Source organism: Coturnix japonica, unplaced genomic scaffold (assembly GCF_054131305.1).
Source record: "Coturnix japonica strain WE unplaced genomic scaffold, WE-NBRP24 Scf136, whole genome shotgun sequence".
NCBI lineage: Eukaryota > Metazoa > Chordata > Aves > Galliformes > Phasianidae > Coturnix > Coturnix japonica.
The window spans coordinates 57,421-82,467 of NW_028189039.1; the positions used below are offsets into that span (position 1 = coordinate 57,421).

Here is a 25,047-nt window from a genome sequence, read left to right on the forward strand (position 1 = left end):
TTACCCCCATAACTGCCACATGACCCCCTTAACAGCCCCCATTACCCCCCATAATTGCCCCCAGGACCCTCCCAGTTACCCCAGGACCCCCATAATTACCCCCAGGACCCCCATAACTGCCCCATGACTCCCTTAACTGCCCCCTTTACCCCCATAATTACCCCTAGTACCCCAATAGCTGCCCCACAACCCCCATAATTACCCCCAGGACCCCCATAATTGCCCCCAGAACCCCCATAACTGCCCCCAGGACCCCCTTAACTGCCCCCAGGACCCCCATAACTGCCCCACGACCCCCATAATTGCCCCCATTACCCCCATAACTGCTCCTAGGACCCTCCCAGTTACCCCAAGACCCCCCTAGTTACCCCAAGACCCCCATAATTGCCCCCACGACCCCCTTAACTGCCCCCACGACCCCCCTAGTTACACCACGACCCCCATAATTACCTCTAGGACCCCCATAACTGCCCCCAGGACCCCCATAACTGCCCCCTTTACCCCCATAATTACCCCTAGGACCCCAATAGCTGCCCCACAACCCCCCTAGTTACCCCAAGACCCCCATAACTGCCCCCAGGACCCCCATAACTGCCCCCAGGACCCCCTTAACTGCCCCCATTACCCCCATAACTGCCCCAAGGACCCCCCTAGTTACACCACGACCCCCATAATTACCCCTAGGACCCCCATAACTGCCCCCAAGACCCCCATAACTGCCCCACGACCCCCATAATTACCCCCATTACCCCCATAACTGCCCCCAGGACCCTCCCAGTTACCCCAGGACCCCCTTAATTGCCCCCAAGACCCCCATAACAGCCTCCAAGACCCCCATAATTACCCCTAGGACCCCAATAGCTGCCCCCAGGACCCCCAGAACTGCCCCTATTACCCCCATAACTGCCCCCAAGACCACCCCAGTTACCCCAAGACCCCCATAATTGCCCCCAAGACCCCAATAGCTGCCCCCATGACCCCCATAACTGCCCCATGACCCACATAATTGCCCCCATAACCCCCTTAACTGCCCCCAGAACCGCCTTAACTGCCCGTATTACCCCAATAACTGCCCCCATTACCCACTTAATTGCCCCCAAGACCCCTATTACTGCCCCCAGGAGTCCATAATTGCCCCCAAGACCCCCATAACTGCCCCCAAGAGCCCCATAACTGCCCCCAGGACCCTCCCAGTTACCCCAGGACCCCCATAATTGCCCCCAAGACCCCCATAATTGCCCCCAGGACCCCCATAATTGCCCCCAGGACCCCCATAACTGCCCCCAAGACCCCCATAACTGCCCCACGACCCCCATAATTGCCCCCATTACCCCCATAACTGCCCCCAGGACCCTCCCAGTTACCCCAGGACCCCCTTAACTGCCCCCAAGACCCCCTTAATTGCCCCCATTACCCCCATAACTGCCCCCATTACCCCCATAACTGCCCCCAGGACCCCCCTAATTACCCCCATAACTGCCCCCATGACCCTCACAGTTACCCCAGGACCCCCTTAACTGCCCCCAAGACCCCAATAATTGCCCCCACGACCCCCCTAGTTACCCCATGACCCCCCTAGTTACCCCAAGACCCCCATAACTGCCCCCAGGACCCCCCTAACTGCCCACAGGACCCCCATAATTACCCCCAAGACCCCAGTAGCTGCTCCCATTACCCCCATAACTGCCCCATGACCCCCATAATTGCCCCCAGGACCCCCATAACTGCCCCCAGGATCCCTCAGTTGCCCCAGAACCTGCATAACTTGCCCCACGACCCCCATAACTGCCCCTATTACCCCAATAACTGCCCCCATTACCCACTTAATTGCCCCCAAGACCCCCATAATTTCCCCCAGGACCCCCATAACTGCCCCCAAGACCCCCATAACTGCCCCACGACCCCCATAATTGCCCCCATTACCCCCATAACTGCTCCTAGGACCCTCCCAGTTACCCCAGGACCCCCCTAATTGCCCCCAAGACCCCCATAATTACCCCCAGGACCCTCCCAGTTACCCCAAGACCCCCATAATTGCCCCCAAGACCCCCATAATTGCCCCCACGACCCCCATAACTGCCCCCAAGACCACCCCAGTTACCCCTAGACCCCCAAAATTGCCCCCAGGACCCCAAGAACTGCCCCCAGGACCCCCATAACTGCCCCATGACCCCCATAATTACACCCAGGACCCCCCATAACTGCCCCCAGGACTCCCATAATTACCCCCACGACCCCCATAATTACCCCCATTACCCCCATAACTGCCCCCAGGACCCCCCCCAGTTACCCCAGGACCCCCCTAATTGCCCCCAAGACCCCCATAACTGCCCCAATTACCCCCATAACTGCCCCCAGGACCCCCATAACTGCCCCCAGGACCCCCCTAATTACCCCAGAACCCCCCTAATTTCCCCCCACAACCCCCATAACTGCCCCATGACCCCCATAATTACCCCCATTACCCCCATAACTGCCCCCAGGACCCTCCCAGTTACCCCAGAACCACCTTAACTGCCCCCAAGACCCCCATAATTACCCCCAAGACCCCCATAACTGCCCCATGACCCCCAAAACTGCCCCCAGGACCCCCATAACTGCCTCATGACCCCCATAATTGCCCCCAGGATACCCCTAGTTACCCCAAGACCCCCATAATTACCCCTAGGACCCCAATAGCTGCCCCCAGGACCCCCATAAATACCCCCAGGACCTCCCCAAGTTACCCCAGGACCCCCATAACTGCCCCAAGACCACCCCAGTTACCCCAAGACCCCCATAATTGCCCCCAGGACCCCAAGAACTGCCCCCAGGACCCCCCTAGTTACCCCAAGACCCCCATAATTGCCCCCACAACCCCCATAATTGCCCCCAGGACCCCCATAACTGCCCCCAGGAGCCCCATAATTACCCTCATTACCCCCTTAACTGCCCCCAAGACCCCCATAATTGCCCCCACGACCCCCTTAACTGCCCTCACGACCCCCCTAGTTACCCCAAGACCCCCATAACTGCCCCCAGGAGTCCATAATTGCCCCCAAGACCCCAATAATTGCCCCCAAGAGCCCCATAACTGCCCCAGAACCCTCCCAGTTACCCCAAGACCCCAATAATTGCCCCCAAGACCCCCATAACAGCCTCCAAGACCCCCATAATTACCCCTAGGACCCCAATAGCTGCCCCAAGGACCCCCATAAATACCCCCAGGATCTCCCCAAGTTACCCCAGGACCCCCATAACTGCCCCAAGACCACCCCAGTTACCCCAAGACCCCCATAATTGCCCCCAAGACCCCTATAACTTCCCCCAGGACCCCCATAACTGCCCCTATTACCCCAATAACTGCCCCCATTACCCACTTAATTGCCCCCAAGACCCCTATTACTGCCCCCAGGATCCACATAACTGCCCCCAGGAGTCCATAATTGCCCCCAAGACCCCCTTAACTGCCCCACGACCCCCATAATTACCCCCATTACCCCCATAACTGCCCCCAGGACCCTCCCAGTTACCCCAGGACCCCCTTAACTGCCCCCAAGACCCCAATAATTGCCCCCACGACCCCCCTAGTTACCCCACGACCCCCCTAGTTACCCCAAGACCCCCATAATTACCCCCAGGACCCCCTTAACTGCCCCCTTTACCCCCATAATTACCCCTAGGACCCCAATAGCTGCCCCACAACCCCCATAATTACCCCCAGGACCCCCATAATTGCCCCCAGGACCCCCATAACTGCCCCCAGGATCCCTCAGTTGCCCCAGAACCTGCATAACTTGCCCCAGGACCCCCATAACTGCCCCTATTACCCCAATAACTGCCCCCATTACCCACTTAATTGCCCCCAAGACCCCTATTACTGCCCCCAGGAGTCCATAATTGCCCCCAGGACCCCCATAAATGCCCCCAAGAGCCCCATAACTGCTCCTAGGACCCTCCTAGTTACACCACGACCCCCATAATTACCCCCAGGACCCCCTTAACTGCCCCCTTTACCCCCATAATTACCCCATGACCCCCATAACTGCCCCCAGGACCCCCCTAACTGCCCCCTTTACCCCCATAATTACCCCTAGGACCCCAATAGCTGCCCCCAGGACCCCCATAAATACCCCCAGGATCTCCCCAAGTTACCCCAGGACCCCCATAACTGCCCCAAGACCACCCCAGTTACCTCAAGACCCCCATAATTGCCCCCAGTACCCCAAGAACTGCCCCCACGACCACCTTAACTTCCCCATGACCCCCCTAGTTACCCCACAACCCCCATAATTACCCCCAAGACCCCCATAACTGCCCCATGACCCCCATAACTGCCCCATGACCCCCATAATTGCCCCCATAACCCACATAACTGCCCCCAAGACCCCCATAACTGCCCCACGACCCCCATAATTACCCTCATTACCCCCTTAACTGCCCCCAAGACCCCCATAATTGTCCCCATTACCCCCATAACTACCCCCAGGACCACCCCAGTTACCCCAAGACCCCCATAATTGCCCCCACAACCCCCATAATTGCCCCCAGGACCCCCTTAACTGCCCCCATGACCCCCATAACTGCCCCATGACCCCCATAATTACCCCCATTACCCCCATAACTTCCCCCAGGACCCTCCCAGTTACCCCAGGACCCCCTTAACTGCCCCCAAGACCCCCATAACAGCCTCCAAGACCCCCATAATTACCCCTAGGACCCCAATAGCTGCCCCCAAGACCTCCATAATTGCCCTCAGGACCCCCATAACTGCCCCCATTGCCCCCCATAACTGCCCCCCCCCCCCCTTATTACCCCACCTGTGTGGGGCAGAATCCATCGACGTCACAGAACGCCCTCAGCCCCCACTAATTACCCCCCACCCCTATTAATTACCCCATTAACTACCCCCCACCCCTATTAATTACCCCATTAACTACCCCCCACCCCTATTAATTACCCCATTAACTACCCCCCCACCCCTATTAATTACCCCATTAACTACCCCCCCACCCCTATTAATTACCCCATTAACTACCCCCCACACCTATTAATTACCCCATTAACTACCCCCAGCCCTATTAATTACCCCATTAACTACCCCCCACCCCTATTAATTACCCCATTAACTACCCCCCACCCCTATTAATTACCCCATTAACTACCCCCCACCCCTATTAATTACCCCATTAACTACCCCCACCCCTATTAATTACCCCATTAACTACCTCCCACCCCTATTAATTACCCCATTAACTACCCCCCGTCCACTAATTATCCCCCCCCATTAACTACTCCCCCATAACTACCCTCTACCCCCTAATTACCCCCCCATTAACTACCCCCTCCACCCTAATTACCCCCTAATTACCCCCCCACTCTAATTACCCCCCCACCCCATTAACTACCCCCACCTCCCTAATTACCCCCCAATTACCCTCCCACTCTAATTACCCCCCCACCCCATTAACTACCCCCCACCCCAGACTAATTACCCCCATTTTCTACACCCTCGCCCCACTAATTACCCCCCCACCCCCTAACTACCCCCCTCCCCACACTAATTACCCCCCCACCTCACTAATTACCCCCGCTACCCCCTAATTAACCCCCACCCCACTAATTACCCCCCCACCCCCCGCTAATTACCCCTCCACCCCCTAATTTCGCCCCCATTAATGACCCACCCCCCCATTAACCACCCCTAATTACCCCCCATTAATTGCCCCCCCCCCCCCCCTTATTACCCCACCTGTGTGGGGCAGAATCCATCGACGTCACAGAACGCCCTCAGCCCCCACTAATTACCCCCCACCCCTATTAATTACCCCATTAACTACCCCCCCATTAACCACCCCTACTAATTACCCCCCATTAATTGCCCCCCCCCCCCTTATTACCCCACCTGTGTGGGGCAGAATCCATCGACGTCACAGAACGCCCTCAGCCCCCACTAATTACCCCCCACCCCTATTAATTACCCCATTAACTACCCCCCACCCCTATTAATTACCCCATTAACTACCCCCACCCCTATTAATTACCCCATTAACTACCCCCCACCCCTATTAATTACCCCATTAACTACCCGCCACCCCTATTAATTACCCCATTAACTACCCCCCACCCCTATTAATTACCCCATTAACTACCCCCCACCCCTATTAATTACCCCATTAACTACCCCCCACCCCTATTAATTACCCCATTAACTACCCTCCACCTCTATTAATTACCCCATTAACTACCCCCCACCCCTATTAATTACCCCACTAACTACCTCCCAACACTATTAATTACCCCATTAACTACCCCCCACCCCTATTAATTACCCCATTAACTACCCCCCACCCCTATTAATTACCCCATTAACTACCCCCCACCCCTATTAATTACCCCATTAACTACCCCCCACCCCTATTAATTACCCCATTAACTACCCCCCATAAACCACCCCTACTAATTACCCCCCATTAATTGCCCCCCCCCCCCTTATTACCCCACCTGTGTGGGGCAGAATCCATCGACGTCACAGAACGCCCTCAGCCCCCCATATCGGGGGTCCCAGCCCCATTGAAGGGGCCCATCCACGAATCCCTTTAAGATTCGAGCAGCCAATGAGGGGTCGCGACGGGAGCGGGCGTATCCCAACAACAGCCAACCAGCTTCCAGGGCGTGGCCTAAAGGGAGATTTGGGGGGAAAAAGGGAGATTTTGGGGAAAAAAGAGGGAAAATGGGGTGAATTGGGCCCCAAAATGAGGCAAAAAGGGGAAAATTAGACCCAAAATGAGCCAAAAATGAGCCAAAAGGGGGAAAATTCGACCCAAAATGAGCCAAAAAGGGCAGAATTTGACCCAAAATGAGCCAAAAAGGGCAGAATTAGCCCCAAAATGAGCCAAAAAGGGCTAAATTTGACCCAAAATGAGCCAAAAAGGTCAGAATTAGCCCCAAAATGGGCCTCAAAATGAGCCAAAAAGGGCAGAATTAGACCCAAAATGAGCCTCAAAATGAGCCAGAAAGGGCAGAATTAGCCCCAAAATGATCCAAAAAGGGCAGAATTTGACCCAAAATGAGCCAAAAAGGTCAGAATTAGCCCCAAAATGGGCCTCAAAATGAACCAAAAAGGGCAGAATTTGACCCAAAATGAGCCAAAAAGGGCAGAATTAGCCCCAAAATGGGCCTCAAAAAGAGCCAAAAAGGGCAGAATTTGACCCAAAATGAGCCCAAAAGGGCTGAATTAGCCCCAAAATGACCCAAAAAAGGCAGAATTAGCCCCAAAATGAGCCTCAAAATGAGCCAAAAAGGGCAGAATTGGCCCCAAAATGGGCCTCAAAATGAACCAAAAAGGGCAGAATTTGACCCAAAATGAGCCAAAAAGGGCAGAATTAGCCCCAAAATGAGCCAAAAAAGGAAGAATTAGACCCAAAAGGACCCAAAATGGGCAGAATTAGCCCCAAAATGGGCCTCAAAATGAACCAAAAAGGGGAAAATTAGACCCAAAATGAGCCAAAAATGACCCAAAAGGGGCAGAATTAGCCCCAAAATGAGCCAAAAAGGGCAGAATTGGCACCAAAATGAGCCAAAAATGAGCCAAAAAGGGAAGAATTGGCCCCAAAATGGGCCTCAAAATGAACCAAAAAGGGCAGAATTTGACCCAAAATGAGCCAAAAAGGGCAGAATTTGACCCAAAATGACCTAAAAAGGGCAGAATTTGACCCAAAATGACCCAAAAAGGGCAGAATTAGCCCCAAAATGAGACACAAAATGACCCAAAAAAGACCCAAAATAGACCCCAAAAGGTCCAAAAAATGCAAAAATGGCCCCAAAATGACCCAAAAAGGGCAGAATTAGCCCCAAAATGAGCCAAAAAAGGCAGAATTAGCCCCAAAATGACCCAAAAAAGGCAGAATTAGCCCCAAAAGGACCCAAAATGGGCAGAATTAGCCCCCAAATGGGCCTCAAAATGACCCAAAAAGGGCAGAATTTGACCCAAAATGACCTAAAAAGGGCAGAATTAGACCCAAAAGGACCCAAAATGGGCAGAATTAGTAACAAAATGAGCCCAAATATGAACCAAAAAGGGCAGAATTAGACCCAAAATGAGCCAAAAAGGGCAGAATTAGCCCAAGAATGACCCAAAAAGGGCAGAATTTGACCCAAAATGAGCCCCAAAATGAGCCAAAAAGGGCAGAATTTGACCCAAAATGACCCAAAAAAGGAAGAATTAGACCCAAAATGAGCCAAAAAGGGCAGAATTTGACCCAAAATGGGCCTCAAAATGAGCCAAAAAGGGCAGAATTAGACCCAAAATGACCTAAAAATGACCCAAAAAGGGCAGAATTAGACCCAAAATGAGCCAAAAAGGGCTGAATTTGACCCAAAATGAGCCAAAAATGAGCCAAAAAGGGGAAAATTAGACCCAAAATGAGCCAAAAATGAGCCAAAAAGGGCAGAATTAGACCCAAAATGAGCCAAAAAAGGAAGAATTAGACCCAAAATGAGCTAAAAAGGGCAGAATTTGACCCAAAATGACCCAAAAAGGGCAGAATTAGCCCCAAAATGGGCCTCAAAATGAGCCAGAAAGGGCAGAATTAGCCCCAAAATGAGCCAAAAAGGGCAGAATTAGCCCCAAAATGGGCCTCAAAATGAGCCAAAAAGGGCAGAATTAGACCCAAAATGGGCCTCAAAATGAGCCAAAAAGGGCAGAATTAGACCCAAAATGAGCCAAAAAAGGGAGAATTAGACCCAAAATGAGCCAAAAAGGGCTGAATTGGCCCCAAAATGAGCCAAAAAGGGCTGAATTTGACCCAAAATGAGCCAAAAAGGGCAGAATTTGACCCAAAATGAGCCCCAAAATGAGCCCAAAAGGGCAGAATTGGCCCCAAAATGAACCCCAAAATGACCCAAAAAGGGCTGAATTTGACCCAAAATGGGCAGAATTAGACCCAAAATGAGCCAAAAAGGGCAGAATTAGACCCAAAATGAGCCAAAAAAGGGCAGAATTAGCCCCAAAATGGGCCTCAAAATGAACCAAAAAGGGCAGAATTTGACCCAAAATGACCTGAAAAGGGCAGAATTTGACCCAAAATGAGCCAAAAAGGGCAGAATTAGACCCAAAATGACCTAAAAAGGGCAGAATTAGCCCCAAAATGGGCATCAAAATGAGCCAAAAAGAGAAGAATTGGCCCCAAAATGAGCCCCAAAAGGTCCCATAAAGGGCAAAATGGCCCGAAAAAGGGCAGAATTAACCCAAAATGACCTAAAAAGGGCAGAATTAGACCCAAAATGAGCCTCAAAAAGAGCCAAAAAGGGCAGAATTTGACCCAAAATGACCCAAAAAAGGAAGAATTAGACCCAAAATGAGCCAAAAAGGGCAGAATTAGCCCCAAAATGACCTAAAAATGACCCAAAAAGGGCAGAATTAGACCCAAAATGAGCAAAAAAGGGCTGAATTTGACCCCAAAATGAGCCAAAAAGGGAAGAATTAGACCCAAAATGAGCCAAAAAGGGCAAAATAAGCCCCAAAATGAGCCAAAAAAGGAAGAATTAGACCCAAAATGAGCCAAAAAGGGCAGAATTTGACCCAAAATGAGCCTCAAAAAGAGCCAAAAAGGGCTGAATTCGACCCAAAATGAGCCAAAAAGGGCAGAATTAGCCCCAAAATGAGCCTCAAAAAGAGCCAAAAAGGGCAGAATTAGCCCCAAAATGAGCCCAGAAGGTACCAGAAAAGGCAAAACTGGCCCGAAAAAGGGCAGAATTAACCCAAAAATGACCCAAAAAGGGCAAAATTAGCCCCAAAATGGGCATCAAAATGAGCCAAAAAGGGCAGAATTTGACCCAAAATGAGCCAAAAAGGGCTGAATTTGACCCAAAATGAGCCAAAAAGGCCAAAATTGGCCCAAAAAAGACATAAAAATGGCAGAATTAGCCCCAAAATGACCTAAAAATGACCCAAAAAGGGCAGAATTGGCCCCAAAATGAGCCCCAAAAGGTCCCATAAAGAGCAAAATGGCCTGAAAAAGGGCAGAATTAACCCAAAAATGACCCAAAAAAGGCAAAATTAGCCCCAAAATGAGCCCCAAAATGACCCAAAAAGGGCAGAATTAGCCCCAAAATGACCCAAAAAGGGCAGAATTAGCCCCAAAATGAGCCCCCTCCCCTTATTCTTTACCTGGGTTCTGCAGCCTCCCAACAGCTCCGGGCAGCTCCGTGTCATTGGGGCCCAGATTCTCCAGCACCACTGTGTCCCCGCGCTAATTTGCATAAATTTGCATATTAATTAGGCGATTAATTAACAATAGGGGTCATATTGGACCCCATTGGGGTGAATGGGGGGATATTAGGTGGATTAATAGGGGTTAATAGGGGATTAATTAATTAATAGAAAAATTAATTAATTAATTAATTAATTGAGGTGTTAATTAATTAATTAATTGAGGTGTTAATTAATTAATTAATTGAGGTGTTAATTAATTAGGGGGGGTCATTGATTAATAGAGGGGTTAATTAATTCATTAACTGGGGTGTTAATTAAATGGGGGTTGATTAATTAGAGTGTTAATTAATTAATGAGGGGGGAATTAATTAATTAGGAGGGTAACTTAATTATTTGGGGGGGGTATTAATTAATTGTGGGGTTAATTAATTAATAAGGGGGGTTATGAATTAATTAGGCGGGTGACTTAATTAATTGGGGGGTCATTAATTAATTAGGGGGTTAATTAATTATTTAACTAATTGGGGGGTGAATTAATTAATTGAGGGTTGATTCATTAATTTGAAGGGTAATTAATTAATTAAGGGGGTTAATTACTTAATTAAGGGGGTTAATTACTTAATTAGGGTGTAATCACTTAATTAAGGGGTTTAATTAATTAATTAGGGGGGGTTAATTAATTAATTAGGGGCTAATTAACTAATTACCTTCAGATGCGCCATCATTCGCTGTGCCCCCCATTCCTCCATCAGCTCCATTTCCGGGTCCCGGCCTTCCAGACTCCACAGAACAACTTCCGGGTCACCACCCCCCACTTCCGGGTCCCCTCCCCCCACTTCCGGCTCCCCTCCCCCCACTTCCGGGTTCCTTCCCCCCATTTCCGGCTCCCCTCCCCCCACTTCCGGGTCCCTTTTCCCCATTTCCGGGTCCCCTTTTCCTACTTCCGGGTGTCCCCCCCCAACTTCCGGGTCCCCACCCCCCACTTCCGGCTCCCCTCCCCCCATTTCCGGCTCCCCTCCCCCCACTTCCGGGTCCCCTTTCCCCACTTCCGGGTCCCTTTTCCCCATTTCCGGCTCCCCTCCCCCCACTTCCGGGTCCCTTTTCCTCACTTCCGGGTTCCCCTCCACTTCCGGGTTTCCTTTTCCTACTTCCGGGTCCCCACCCCCCATTTCCGGCTTCTTCTTTCCCATTTCCGGGTCCCCTCCCTTCACTTCCGGGTCCAAACGCCCCTCAACTTCCGGGTTCCCCCCCATTTCCGGCTCTCTCCCCTCCACTTCCGGCTTCCCCCTCCCCACATCCGGGTCCCTTCTCCCCACTTCCGGCTTTCCCCCCTCCACTTCCGGCTTCCCTTTCCTCCCAACATCCGGGTCCCTTCTCCCCACTTCCGGCTTTCCCCCCTCCACTTCCGGCTTCCCCCTCCCCACTTCCGGCTTCCCCCTCCCCACTTCCGGGTTCCCCCTCCCCACATCCGGGTTTTCCCTCCCTACATCCGGGTCCTTCCTCCCCACATCCGGGTCCCTTCTCTCCACTTCCGGCTTTCCCCCCTCCACTTCCGGCTTCCCCCTCCCTACATCCGGGTCCCTTCTCCCCATTTCCGGGTCCTTTCTCCCCACATCCGGGTTTTCCCTCCCCACATCCGGGTCCTTCCTCCCCACATCCGGGTCCTTCCCCGCATTGATCTGATTGGCCACCACGTAAGCCATCATGGCGGCTGCCAGTTCCTCCTTGTTGGGGGTCGCGGCCAATCGGGGCCGCCCCACATTTGGGGGCAGATCCCGGCTCCATTCCCACACCGACAAGGCCCAACGGCGACCTGCGGCCTGGGGGGCACATAGGGACCCATAAGTGGGGGGCCCGGCCCCATAGAGACCCCATGGGGACCCATAGGGACCCATAGAGACCCCATAAGTGGGGGGCCCGGACCCATAGAGACCCCATAGGGACCCATAGGGACCCATAGAGACCCCATAGGGACCCCCAGCCCCATAAGTGGGGGTCTCAGACCCATAGAGACCCCATAGAGACTCCCTGACCCATAAGTGGGGGGCCCGGCCCCATAGAGACCCCATAGGGACCCATAGAGATCCCATAGAGACCCATAGAGACCCCATAGAGACCCATAGGGACCCCATAGGGACCCATAAGTGGGGGGCCCGGCCCCATAGAGACCCCATAGGGACCCATAGGGACCTATAGGGACCCCCAGCCCCATAGAGACCCCATAGAGACCCCCAGCCCCATAAGTGGGGGGCCCGGACCCATAGGGACCCCATAGAGACCCCATAGAGACCCATAGAGACCCATAGGGACCCATAGAGACCCATAGGGACACATAGAGACCCATAGGGACCCATAGAGACCCATAGAGACCCCATAGAGACCCATAGAGACCCATAGAGACCCCATAGGGACCCCCAGCCCCACAAGTGGGGGTCTCAGACCCATAGAGACCCCATAGAGACCCCATAGGGACCCCATAGAGACCCATAGAGACCCCATAGGGACCCATGGAGACCCATAGGGACCCCATAGAGACCCATAGGGACCCATAGAGACCCCATAGAGACCCCCAGCCCCATAGAGACCCCATAGAGATCCATAGGGACCCATAGAGACCCCATAGGGACCCCCAGCCCCATAAGTGGGGGGCCCGGCCCCATAGAGACCCCATAGAGACCCATAGAGACCCATAGGGACCCCATTGAAACCCCATAGAGACCCCATAGGGACCCCATAGAGACCCCCAGCCCCATAAGTGGGGGTCCCAGCCCCATAGGGACCCCATAGAGACCCATAGGGACCCCATAGGGACACATAGGGACCCATAAGTGGGGGGCCCGGCCCCATAGAGACCCCATAGGGACCCATAGGGACCCCATAGAGACCCCCAGCCCCATAGAGACCCCATAGAGACTCCCTGACCCATAAGTGGGGGTCCCAGACCCATAAGTGGGACCTACAGCCCCATAAGTGGGGGTCTCAGCCCCATAGAGACCCCATAGGGACCCATAGAGACCCATAGAGACACATAGGGACACATAGAGACCCATAGAGACCCCATAGAAACCCCCAGCCCCATAGAGACCCATAGAGACCCCCAGCCCCATTGAAACCCCATAGAGAACCCATAGGGACCCCATAGAGACCCCCAGCCCCATAAGTGGGGGTCTCAGACCCATAGAGACCCCATAAAGACCCCCAGCCCCATAAGTGGGACCCCATAGAGACCCCCAGCCCCATAAGTGGGACCCCATAGAGACCCCATAGGGACCCCCAGCCCCATAAGTGGGACCCCATAGAGGCCCCCAGCCCCATTGAAACCCCATAGAGAACCCATAGGGACCCCATAGAGACCCCAGCCCCATAAGTGGGGGTCCCAGCCCCATAGGGACCCCATAGAGACCCATAGGGACCCCATAGGGACACATAGGGACCCATAAGTGGGGGGCCCGGCCCCATAGAGACTCCATAGGGACCCATAGGGACCCATAGAGACCCCATAGAGACCCCCAGCCCCATAAGTGGGGGTCCCAGCCCCATAGGGACCACATAGGGACACATAGGGACCCATAAGTGGGGGGCCCGGCCCCATAGAGACCCCATAGAGACCCATAGGGACCCATAGAGACCCCATAGGGACCCCCAGCCCCATAAGTGGGGGTCTCAGACCCATAGAGACCCCATAGAGACCCATAGGGACCCCATAGGGACACATAGGGACCCATAAGTGGGGGGCCCGGACCCATAGAGACCCCATAGGGACCCATAGGGACCTATAGGGACCCCCAGCCCCATAGAGACCCCATAGAGACTCCCTGACCCATAAGTGGGGGTCCCAGACCCATAAGTGGGACCTACAGCCCCATAAGTGGGGGTCTCAGCCCCATAGAGACCCCATAGGGACCCATAGAGACCCATAGAGACACATAGGGACACATAGAGACCCATAGAGACCCCATAGAAACCCCCAGCCCCATAAGTGGGACCTCCAGCCCCATAGGGACCCCATAGGGACCCATAGAGACCCATAGAGACCCCATAGAGACCCATAGAGACCCATAGGGACCCCATAGAGACCCCCAGCCCCATTGAAACCCCATAGAGAACCCATAGAGACCCCATAGAGACCCCAGCCCCATAAGTGGGGGTCCCAGCCCCATAGGGACCCCATAGAGACCCATAGGGACCCCATAGGGACACATAGGGACCCATAAGTGGGGGGCCTGGCCCCATAGAGACCCCATAGGGACCCATAGGGACCTATAGGGACCCCCAGCCCCATAGAGACCCCATAGAGACTCCCTGACCCATAAGTGGGGGGCCCGGCCCCATAGAGACCCCATAGAGACCCATAGGGACCCATAGAGACCCCATAGGGACACATAGGGACCCATAAGTGGGGGTCCTGGACCCATAGAGACCCCATAGAGACCCCATAGGGACCCATAGAGACCCATAGAGACCCCATAGAGACCCATAGAGACCCATAGAGACCCCATAGAGACCCCCAGCCCCAAAAGTGGGGGTCTCAGACCCATAGAGACCCCATAGAGACCCCATAGGGACCCATAGAGACCCCATAGAGATCCCCAGCCCCATAAGTGGGGGTCCCAGGCCCATAGAGACCCCATAGAGACCCCATAGGGACCCATAGAGACCCATAGAGACCCCATAGAGACCCATAGAGACCCATAGGGACCCCATAGAGACCCCCAGCCCCATTGAAACCCCATAGAGACCCCATAGGGACCACATAGAGATCCCCAGCCCCATAAGTGGGGGGCCCGGCCCTATAGAGACCCCATAGAGACCCATAGGGACCTATAGGGACCCCCAGCCCCATAGAGACCCCATAGAGACTCCCTGACCCATAAGTGGGGGGCCCGGCCCCATAGAGACCCCATAGGGACCCCCAGCCCCATAGAGACCCCATAGAGGCCCCCAGACCCATAAGTGGGACCCCATAGAGACCCCCAGCCCCATAAGTGGGGTCCCAGCCCCATAGAGACCCCATAGAGACTCCCTGACCCATAAGTGGGGGGCCCGGACCCATAGAGACCCCATAGGGACCCCATAGGGACCCCCAGCCCCATAAGTGGGGGTCTCAGACCCATAAGTGGGAGTCCCAGCCCCATAGAGACCCTATAGAGACCCCCAGCCCCATAAGTGGGACCCCATAGAGACCCCCAGCCCCATAGAGACCCATAGAGACCCTCTGACCCATAAGTGGGGGTCCCAGACCCATAAGTGGGACCTACAGCCCCATAAGTGGGGGTCTCAGCCCCATAGAGACCCCATAGGGACCCATAGAGACCCATAGAGACACATAGGGACACATAGAGACCCATAGAGACCCCATAGAAACCCCCAGCCCCATAGAGACCCATAGAGACCCCCAGCCCCATTGAAACCCCATAGAGAACCCATAGGGACCCCATAGAGATCCCCAGCCCCATAAGTGGGGGTCTCAGACCCATAGAGACCCCATAAAGACCCCCAGCCCCATAAGTGGGACCCCATAGAGACCCCCAGCCCCATAAGTGGGACCCCATAGAGACCTCCAGCCCCATTGAAACCCCATAGAGACCCCATAGGGACCCCATAGAGACCCCCAGCCCCATAAGTGGGGGTCCCAGCCCCATAGAGACCCCATAGGGACCCATAGAGATCCCATAGAGACCCCATAGGGACCCCCAGCCCCATAAGTGGGGGTCCCAGACCCACAAGTGGGGGTCCCCAGCCCGATAAGTGGGACCTACAGCCCCATAAGTGGGGGTCCCAGCCCCATAGGGACCCCATAGAGACCCCCAGCCCCATTGAATCCCCATAGGGACCCCATAGAGACCCTATAGAGACCCCCAGCCCCATAGAGACCCCATAGAGACCCCACAGAGACTCCCAGCCCCATAGAGACCCCCAGCCCCATAAGTGGGACCCCCAGCCCCATAGATTGTCCTCACCCTATATCGCTGCTCCCCCGTCGCCCTCCCCAGCTCGTCCAGCCCCATAGCGCAGAAGGCCCATAGGGACCCCATAGAGACCCCATAGAGAACCCCCAGCCCCATAGGGACCCCATAGAGACCCCCCCCAGCCCCATAGGGACCCCATAGAGACCCCATAGAGACCCCCCCCAGCCCCATAGGGACCCCATAGAGACCCCCCCCAGCCCCATAGGGACCCCATAGAGACCCCTAGCCCCATAAGTGGGTCCCCCAGCCCCATAGGGACCCCATAGAGACCCCATAGAGACCCCATAGAGAACCCCCAGCCCCATAGGGACCCCATAGAGACCCCCTCCAGCCCCATAGGGACCCCATAGAGACCCCATAGAGACCCCCCCCAGCCCCATAGGGACCCCATAGAGACCCCTAGCCCCATAAGTGGGTCCCCCAGCCCCATAGGGACCCCATAGAGACCCCATAGACCCCCAGCCCCATAGATTGTCCTCACCCTATATCGCTGCTCCCCCGTCGCCCTCCCCAGCTCGTCCAGCCCCATAGCGCAGAAGGCCCATAGGGACCCCATAGAGACCCCATAGAGACACATAGGTACCCCATAGACCCCCAGCCCCATAAGTGGGACCCCATAGAGACCCCCAGCCCCATCGAAACCCCATAGGGACCCCATAGAGACCCCATAGACCCCCAGCCCCATAGATTGTCCTCACCCTATATCGCTGCTCCCCCGTCACCTTCCCCAGCTCGTCCAGCCCCATAGCGCAGAAGGCCCATAGGGACCCCATAGAGACCCCATAGAGACACATAGGTACCCCATAGACCCCCAGCCCCATAAGTGGGACCCCATAGAGACCCCCAGCCCCATCGAAACCCCATAGGGACCCCATAGAGACCCCATAGACCCCCAGCCCCATAGATTGTCCTCACCCTATATCGCTGCTCCCCCGTCACCTTCCCCAGCTCGTCCAGCCCCATAGCGCAGAAGGCCCATAGGGACCCCATAGAGACCCCATAGAGAACCCCCAGCCCCATAGGGACCCCATAGAGACCCCCTCCAGCCCCATAGGGACCCCATAGAGACCCCATAGAGACCCCCCCCCCAGCCCCATAGGGACCCCATAGAGACCCCTAGCCCCATAAGTGGGTCCCCCAGCCCCATAGGGACCCCCAGCCCCATAAATGGGACCCCCAGCCCCATAGATCCCGCTCACCCTATATCGCTGCTCCCCCATCGCCCTCCCCAGCTCGTCCAGCCCCATAGCGCAGAAGGCCCATAGGGACCCCATAGAGACCCCCAGCCCCATAAGTGGGACCCCCAGCCCCATAGATTGTCCTCACCCTATATCTCTGCTCCCCCGTCGCCCTCCCCAGCTCGTCCAGCCCCATAGCGCAGAAGGCCCATAGGGACCCCATAGAGACCCCATAGAGAACCCCCAGCCCCATAGAGACCCATAGAGACCTCCCCAGCCCCATAGGGACCCCATAGAGACCCCATAGACCCCCAGCCCCATAGAGACCCCATAGATACCCCCAGCCCCATAGATTGTCCTCACCCTATATCTCTGCTCCCCCGTCGCCCTCCCCAGCTCGTCCAGCCCCATAGCGCAGAAGGCCCATAGGGACCCCATAGAGACCCCATAGAGAACCCCCAGCCCCATAGAGACCCATAGAGACCTCCCCAGCCCCATAGGGACCCCATAGAGACCCCATAGACCCCCAGCCCCATAGAGACCCCATAGATACCCCCAGCCCCATAGATTGTCCTCACCCTATATCTCTGCTCCCCCGTCGCCCTCCCCAGCTCGTCCAGCCCCATAGCGCAGAAGGCCCATAGGGACCCCATAGAGACCCCATAGAGAACCCCCAGCCCCATAGGGACCCCATAGAGACCCCATAGAGACCCCATAGAGACCCCCCCCAGCCCCATAGGGACCCCATAGAGACCCCATAGGGACCCCATAGAGACCCCCAGCCCCATAAGTGGGGGTCCCAGACCCATAAGTGGGGGTCCCCAGCCCGATAAGTGGGACCTACAGCCCCATAAGTGGGGGTCCCAGCCCCATAGGGACCCCATAGAGACCCCCAGCCCCATTGAAACCCCATAGGGACCCCATAGAGACCCCATAAAGACCCCATAGAGACCCCCAGACCCATAAGTGGGACCCACAACCCCATAGGGACCCCATAGAGACCCTATAGAGACCCCCAGCCCCATAGAGACCCCATAGAGACCCCACAGAGACTCCCAGCCCCATAGAGACCCCCAGCCCCATAAGTGGGACCCCCAGCCCCATAGATCCCGCTCACCCTATATCTCTGCTCCCCCGTCGCCCTCCCCAGCTCGTCCAGCCCCATAGCGCAGAAGGCCTCGCTGTGTGTGTTACGTTGCAGATGTGTGGGGCGGCCGTCGCGGCTCAGAGCGAAGGCAACGCGGGGGGAACCGGGATTCAATGGGGCACAACGCAGCAGGAACTCACCCCCTACAACAGCAACCGCTATGGGGCAGCCCCACACTTGGGGGGCAGAACAGCCTCTATGGGACAGCCCCACACTTGGGGGGCTGAAATGATGCTATGGGGCAGCCCCACACTTGGGGGGCAGAGCTGCACTTGTGGGTCCCACCCCACACTTATGGGGCAGCCCCACACTTGGGGGGCTGAGATGACGCTATGGGGCAGCCCCACACTTGGGCTGAGATGACACTATGGGGCAGCCCCACATTTGGAGGGCAGAACAACCCCTATGGGGCAGCCCCACACTTGGGGGGCAGAGCTGACGCTATGGGGCAGCCCCACACTTGGGGGGCTGAGCTGATGCTATGGGGCAGCCCCACACTTGGGGGGCAGAGCTGATGCTATGGGGCAGCCCCACACTTGGGGGGTGGAGACACTTGGGGGGCAGAGCTGATGCTATGGGGCAGAGCTGCACTTATGGGGCAAGGTGTCACTTGTGGGTCACACCCCACACTTATGGGGCAGCCCCACACTTGGGGGGCTGAGATGATGCTATGGGGCAGCCCCACACTTGGGGGGCAGAGCTGACGCTATGGGGCAGCCCCACACTTGGGGGGCAGAACGGCCTCTATGGGGCAGCCCCACACTTGGGGGGTGGAGACACTTGGGGGGCAGAGATGATGCTATGGGGCAGAGCTGCACTTATGGGTCCCACCCCACACTTATGGGGCAGCCCCACACTTGGGGGGTAGAGGTGACACTATGGGGCAGCCCCACACTTGGGGGGCAGAGCTGATGCTATGGGGCAGAGCTGCACTTATGGGGCAAGGTGTCACTTGTGGGTCCCACCCCACACTTATGGGGCAGCCCCACACTTGGGGGGCTGAGATGATGCTATGGGGCAGCCCCACACTTGGGGGGCAGAACAGCCTCTATGGGACAGCCCCACACTTGGGGGGCTGAGATGATGCTATGGGGCAGCCCCACACTTGGGGGGCTGAGATGATGCTATGGGGCAGCCCCACACTTGGGGGGCTGAAATGACGCTATGGGGCAGCCCCACACTTGGGGGGCTGAGATGACGCTATGGGGCAGCCCCACACTTGGGGGGGTGGAGGTGACGCTATGGGGCAGCCCCACACTTGGGGGGCTGAGATGATGCTATGGGGCAGCCCCACACTTGGGGGTAGAGCTGCTGCTATGGGGCAGAGCTGCACTTGTGGGTCCCACCCCACACTTATGGGGCAGCCCCACACCTTTGATGGCGGCTTCCAGCAGCTCCGGGCGGCGGAACCTCGGCACCGTTCGGTACAGACGAGAGTACATCCACACCTGCCCCATAGCGACCCATAGAGACCCCATAGCGACCCATAGGGACCCATAGGGACCCATAGAGACTCATAGGGACCCATAGAGACCCATAGAGACCCATAGAGACCCATAGGGACCAATGGGACCCATAGGGACACATAGGGACCCCATAGGGATACATAGGGACCCATAGAGACCCATAGGGACCCATAGGGACCCATAGGGACCCATAGAGACCCATAGGGACCCATAGAGACCCATAGGGACCCATAGAGACTCATAGGGACCCATAGAGACCCATAGCGACCCATAGAGACCCCATAGAGACCCATAGAGACCCCATAGATGCCCCATAGCGACCCATAGAGACACATAGCTGCCCCATAGCTGCCCCATAGAGACCCATAGTGACCCATAGCGACCCACAGCTGCCCCATAGCGATCCACAGCTGCCCCATAGCAACCCATAGAGACCCATAGAGACACATAGCTGCCTCATAGAAGCCCCATAGCTGCCCCATAGCGACCTATAGATGCCCCACAGAGCCCCATAGCAACCTATAGATGCCCCATAGCTGCCCCATAGCGACCCATAGATGCCCCACATCTGCCCCATATCCACCCCACATCTACCCCCCACCTGCCCTATATCCGCCCCATATCCACCCCACATCTGCCCCACATCTGCCCCATATCCACCCCATATCCACCCCATATCCACCCCCCACCCGTCCCATATCTGCCCCATATCCACCCCATATCCCCCCATATCCGCCCCATATCCCCCCATATCCACCCCATATCCCCCCATATCCACCCCATATCCCCCCATATCCCCCCATATCCACCCCATATCCCCCCATATCCACCCCATATCCCCCCATATCCACCCATATCCACCCCATATCCCCCCATATCCCCCCATATCCCCCCATATCCCCCCATATCCCCCCATATCCACCCCATATCCCCCCATATCCCCCCATATCCACCCCATATCCCCCCATATCCACCCCATATCCCCCCATATCCACCCATATCCACCCCATATCCCCCCATATCCCCCCATATCCCCCCATATCCCCCCATATCCACCCCATATCCCCCCATATCCCCCCATATCCACCCCATATCCCCCCATATCCGCCCCATATCCGCCCCACATCTGCCCCACATCTGCCCCACATCTGCCCCACATCTGCCCCACATCCGCCCCACCTGCCTGCCCTGCATCCAGACGTATTTGGTCTCATCGTAGACGCTGCCGTCCTCACTGAGGCACGAAAAGAAACCGCTGGGGGGGGAACAGAGAGTCACCACATGGATATGGGGCAGATATGGGGCACTATGGGTGTCTATGGGTCACTATGGGTCTCTATGGGGCACTATGGGTCTCTATGGTTTGCTATGGGGCAGCTATGGGGTGGCTATGGGGTATCTATGGGGCGGCTATGGGGTAGATATGGGGTGGATATGGGGCAGCTATGGGGTGGCTATGGGGTAGATATGGGGTGGATATGGGGCGGCTATGGGGTGGATATGGGGTGGCTATGGGGCAGCTATGGGGTGGATATGGAGTGGCTATGGGGCAGCTATGGGGTGTCTATGGGTCACTATGGGTCTCTATGGGTCACTATGGGTCTCTATGGTTTGCTATGGGGCAGCTATGGGGTGGCTATGGGGCAGATATAGGGTGGATATGGGGTATCTATGGGGCGGCTATGGGGTAGATATGGGGTGGATATGGGGCGGATATGGGGGGGATATGGGGTGGATGTGGGGTGGATATGGGGTATCTATGGGGCAGCTATGGGGTGGATATGGGGTGACTATGGGGCAGCTATGGGGTATCTATGGGGCAGCTATGGGGTGGATATGGGGTGGCTATGGGGCAGCTATGGGGTCTCTATGGGGCAGCCATGGGGTGGCTATAGGGCAGCTATGGGGTGTCTATGGGTCTCTATGAATCTCTGTGTGTCCCTATGGGTCCCTATGACTCTCTATGGGTCTCTATGCATTGCTATAGGGTAGCTATGGGGCAGTTATGGGTCTGCTACGTGTTGCTATGGGTCAGACCCGTGCTCTGTGGCTCCCTATGGGGTCTCTATGGGTCTCTATGAGTCGCTATGGGGTCTCTATGGGGTTTCTATGGGGCTGGGGGTCTCTATGGGGTCTCTATGGGATCTCTATGGGGTGTCTATGGGGTTGGGGGTCTCTATGGGGTCTCTATGGGTCCCTATGGGTCTCTATGGGGTCTCTATGGGTCCCTATGGGTCTCTATGGGTCCCTATGGGTCCCTATGGTTCTCTATGGGTCTCTATGTGTCCCTATGGGTCTCTATGGGTCTCTATGGGTCCCTATGGGTCTCTATGGGGTCCCTATGGGTCCCTATGGTTCTCTATGGGTCTCTATGGGGTCTCTATGGGGCTGGGGGTCCCTATGGGGTCTCTATGGGTCCCTATGGTTCCCTATGGGTCTCTATGGGTCCCTACGGGTCTCTATGGGGTCCCTATGGGTCTCTATGGGGTCTCTATGGGTCCCTATGGGTCTCTATGGGGTCCCTATGGGTCTCTATGGGTCGCTATGGGTCTCTATGGGGTCTCTATGGGTCCCTATGGGTCTCTATGGGGTCTCTATGGGTTTCTATGGGTCTCTATGGGTCCCTATGGGGTCTCTATGGGGCTGGGGTTCTCTATGGGGTCTCTATGGGTCCCTATGGGTCCCTATGGGTCTCTATGTGTCCCTATGGGGTCCCTATGGGTCTCTATGGGGTCCCTATGGTTCTCTATGGGTCTCTATGGGTCTCTATAGGTCTCTATGGGTCTCTATGGGTCTCTATGGGTCCCTATGGTTCTCTATGGGGTCTCTATGTGTCCCTATGGGGTCTCTATGGGTCTCTATGCGTCCCTATGGGTCCCTATGGGTCTCTATGGGGTCCCTATGGGTCCCTATGGGTTTCTATGGTTCTCTATGGGTCCCTATGGGTCTCTATGGGTCCCTATGGGGCTCTATGGGGTCTCTATGGGTCTCTATGGGTCCCTATGGGTCCCTATGGGTCTCTATGGGTCTCTATGGGTCTCTATGGGTCCCTATGGGTCCCTATGGGTCTCTATGGGGTCTCTATGGGTCCCTATGGGTCTCTATGGGTCCCTATGGGGTCTCTATGGATCTCTATGGGTCCCTATGGGTCTCTATGGGTCCCTATGGGTCTCTATGGGTCCCTATGGGTCTCTATGGGTTTCTATGGTTCTCTATGGGTCCCTATGTGTCCCTATGGTTCTCTATGGCTCCCTATGGGGTCTCTATGGGTCTCTATGGGGTCTCTATGGGTCTCTATGGGTCCCTACGGGTCTCTATGGGTCCCTATGGGTCTCTATGGGTCTCTATGGGTCCCTATGGTTCTCTATGGGTCTCTATGGGTCCCTATGGGTCTCTATGGGTCTCTATGGGGTCCCTATGGGTCTCTATGGGTCCCTATGGGTCGCTAGGGGTCGCTATGGGTCAGACCCGTGCTCTATGGCTCCCTATGGGGTCTCTATGGGTCCCTATGGGTCTCTATGGGTCCCTATAGGTCTCTATGGGTCTCTATGGGGTCCCTATGGTTCTCTATGGGTCTCTATGGGTCTCTATGGGTCGCTATGGGTCAGACCCGTGCTCTATGGCTACCTATGGGGTCTCTATGGGTCCCTATGTGTCCCTATGTGTCCCTATGGGTCTCTATGGGTCTCTATGCGTCCCTATGGCTCCCTATGGCTCCCTATGGCTCCCTATGGGTCTCTATGGGTCCCTATGGGTCTCTATGGGTCCCTATGGGTCCCTATGGCTCCCTATGGGTCTCTATGGGTCTCTATGGGGTCCCTATGGTTCTCTATGGGTCTCTATGGGTCCCTATGGGTCTCTATGGGTCTCTATGGTTCTCTATGGGGTCCCTATGGTTCTCTATGGGTCGCTATGGGTCGCTATGGGTCAGACCCGTGCAGTTCATCGTGTGAGTGCTTCATCCAGAACCCGATGACTTTGTCCAGCTCCTCGGCCACACGGTGACGCCACAAACGCAGCGTGTCCGGGACAGACATGGGGCGCCTCCTATGGGGCAGACCCATAAGTCAGACCCATAACCACCGCTATGGGGCAGACCCATAACCGGAGCTATGGGGCAGACCCATAAGTGACCCCCCCATTCCACTCTATGGGGCAGCCCCATAAGTGACACCCCCCATCCCCTGCTATGGGGCAGCCCCATAAGTGACACCCCCATCCCCTGCTATGGGGCAGCCCCATAAGTGACACCCCCATCCCCTGCTATAGGACAGACCTATAACTGAGACCCACATACAGAGCTATGGGGCAGACCCATAACCGGAGCTATGGGGCAGACCCATAAGTGACCCCCCCATTCCACTCTATGGGGCAGCCCCATAAGTGACACCCCCTATCCCCTTCTATGGGGCAGCCCCATAAGTGACACCCCCATCCCCTGCTATGGAACAGACCCATAAGTGACCCCCCCATCCCCTTCTATGGGGCAGCCCCATAAGTGACACCCCCATCCCCCTCTATGGGGCAGCCCCATAAGTGACACCCCCTATCCCCTTCTATGGGGCAGCCCCATAAGTGACACCCCCATCCCCTTCTATGGGGCAGACCCATAAGTGAGACCCATAACCGTAGCTATGGGGCAGACCCACATCCCCTGCTATGGGGCGGACTCATAAGTGAGACCCACAACCACCGCTATGGGGCAGCCCCATAAGTGACCCCCCATCCCCTGCTATGGGGCAGACCTATAAGTGAGACCCATAACCAGCGCTATGGGGCAGCCCCATAAGTGCCCCCATCCCCCTCTATGGGGCAGCCCCACACCCAGCTCTATGGGGCAGCCCCATAAGTGCCCCCATTCCCCTCTATGGGGCAGCCCCATAAGTGCCCCCATCCCCTTCTATGGGGCAGCCCCATAAGTGCCCCCACACCCAGCTCTATGGGGCAGCCCCATAAGTGCCCCCATTCCCCTCTATGGGGCAGCCCCATAAGTGCCCCCCCCCCCCCCGCCCCATAGCTCGGACCCACCGCCTCGGCCGGTCACGAGACATCTCTGGAAGCCCCGCCCACCTCCGGCCTTGGCCACGCCCCC

The 25,047-nt window shown here is 56.0% G+C and overlaps 1 protein-coding gene across 1 annotated transcript in view; it reads right to left on the bottom strand.

The window, feature by feature from the left end:
• Positions 1–25,047, bottom strand: part of RENBP (renin binding protein) — a 40,014-nt gene extending 14,967 nt beyond the window's left edge. The window contains exons 1-8 of the mRNA XM_085535587.1: positions 24,984–25,047; positions 23,889–24,002; positions 21,135–21,210; positions 19,862–19,937; positions 18,460–18,632; positions 10,903–12,015; positions 10,151–10,232; positions 6,484–6,659 (exon numbers count right to left, since the gene is read on the bottom strand). Coding sequence (XP_085391713.1) covers positions 6,484–6,659; positions 10,151–10,232; positions 10,903–12,015; positions 18,460–18,632; positions 19,862–19,937; positions 21,135–21,210; positions 23,889–24,002; positions 24,984–25,006 — 1,833 coding nt within the window. The 5' untranslated portion in view covers positions 25,007–25,047. The remainder of the gene's footprint in view (positions 1–6,483; positions 6,660–10,150; positions 10,233–10,902; positions 12,016–18,459; positions 18,633–19,861; positions 19,938–21,134; positions 21,211–23,888; positions 24,003–24,983) is intronic.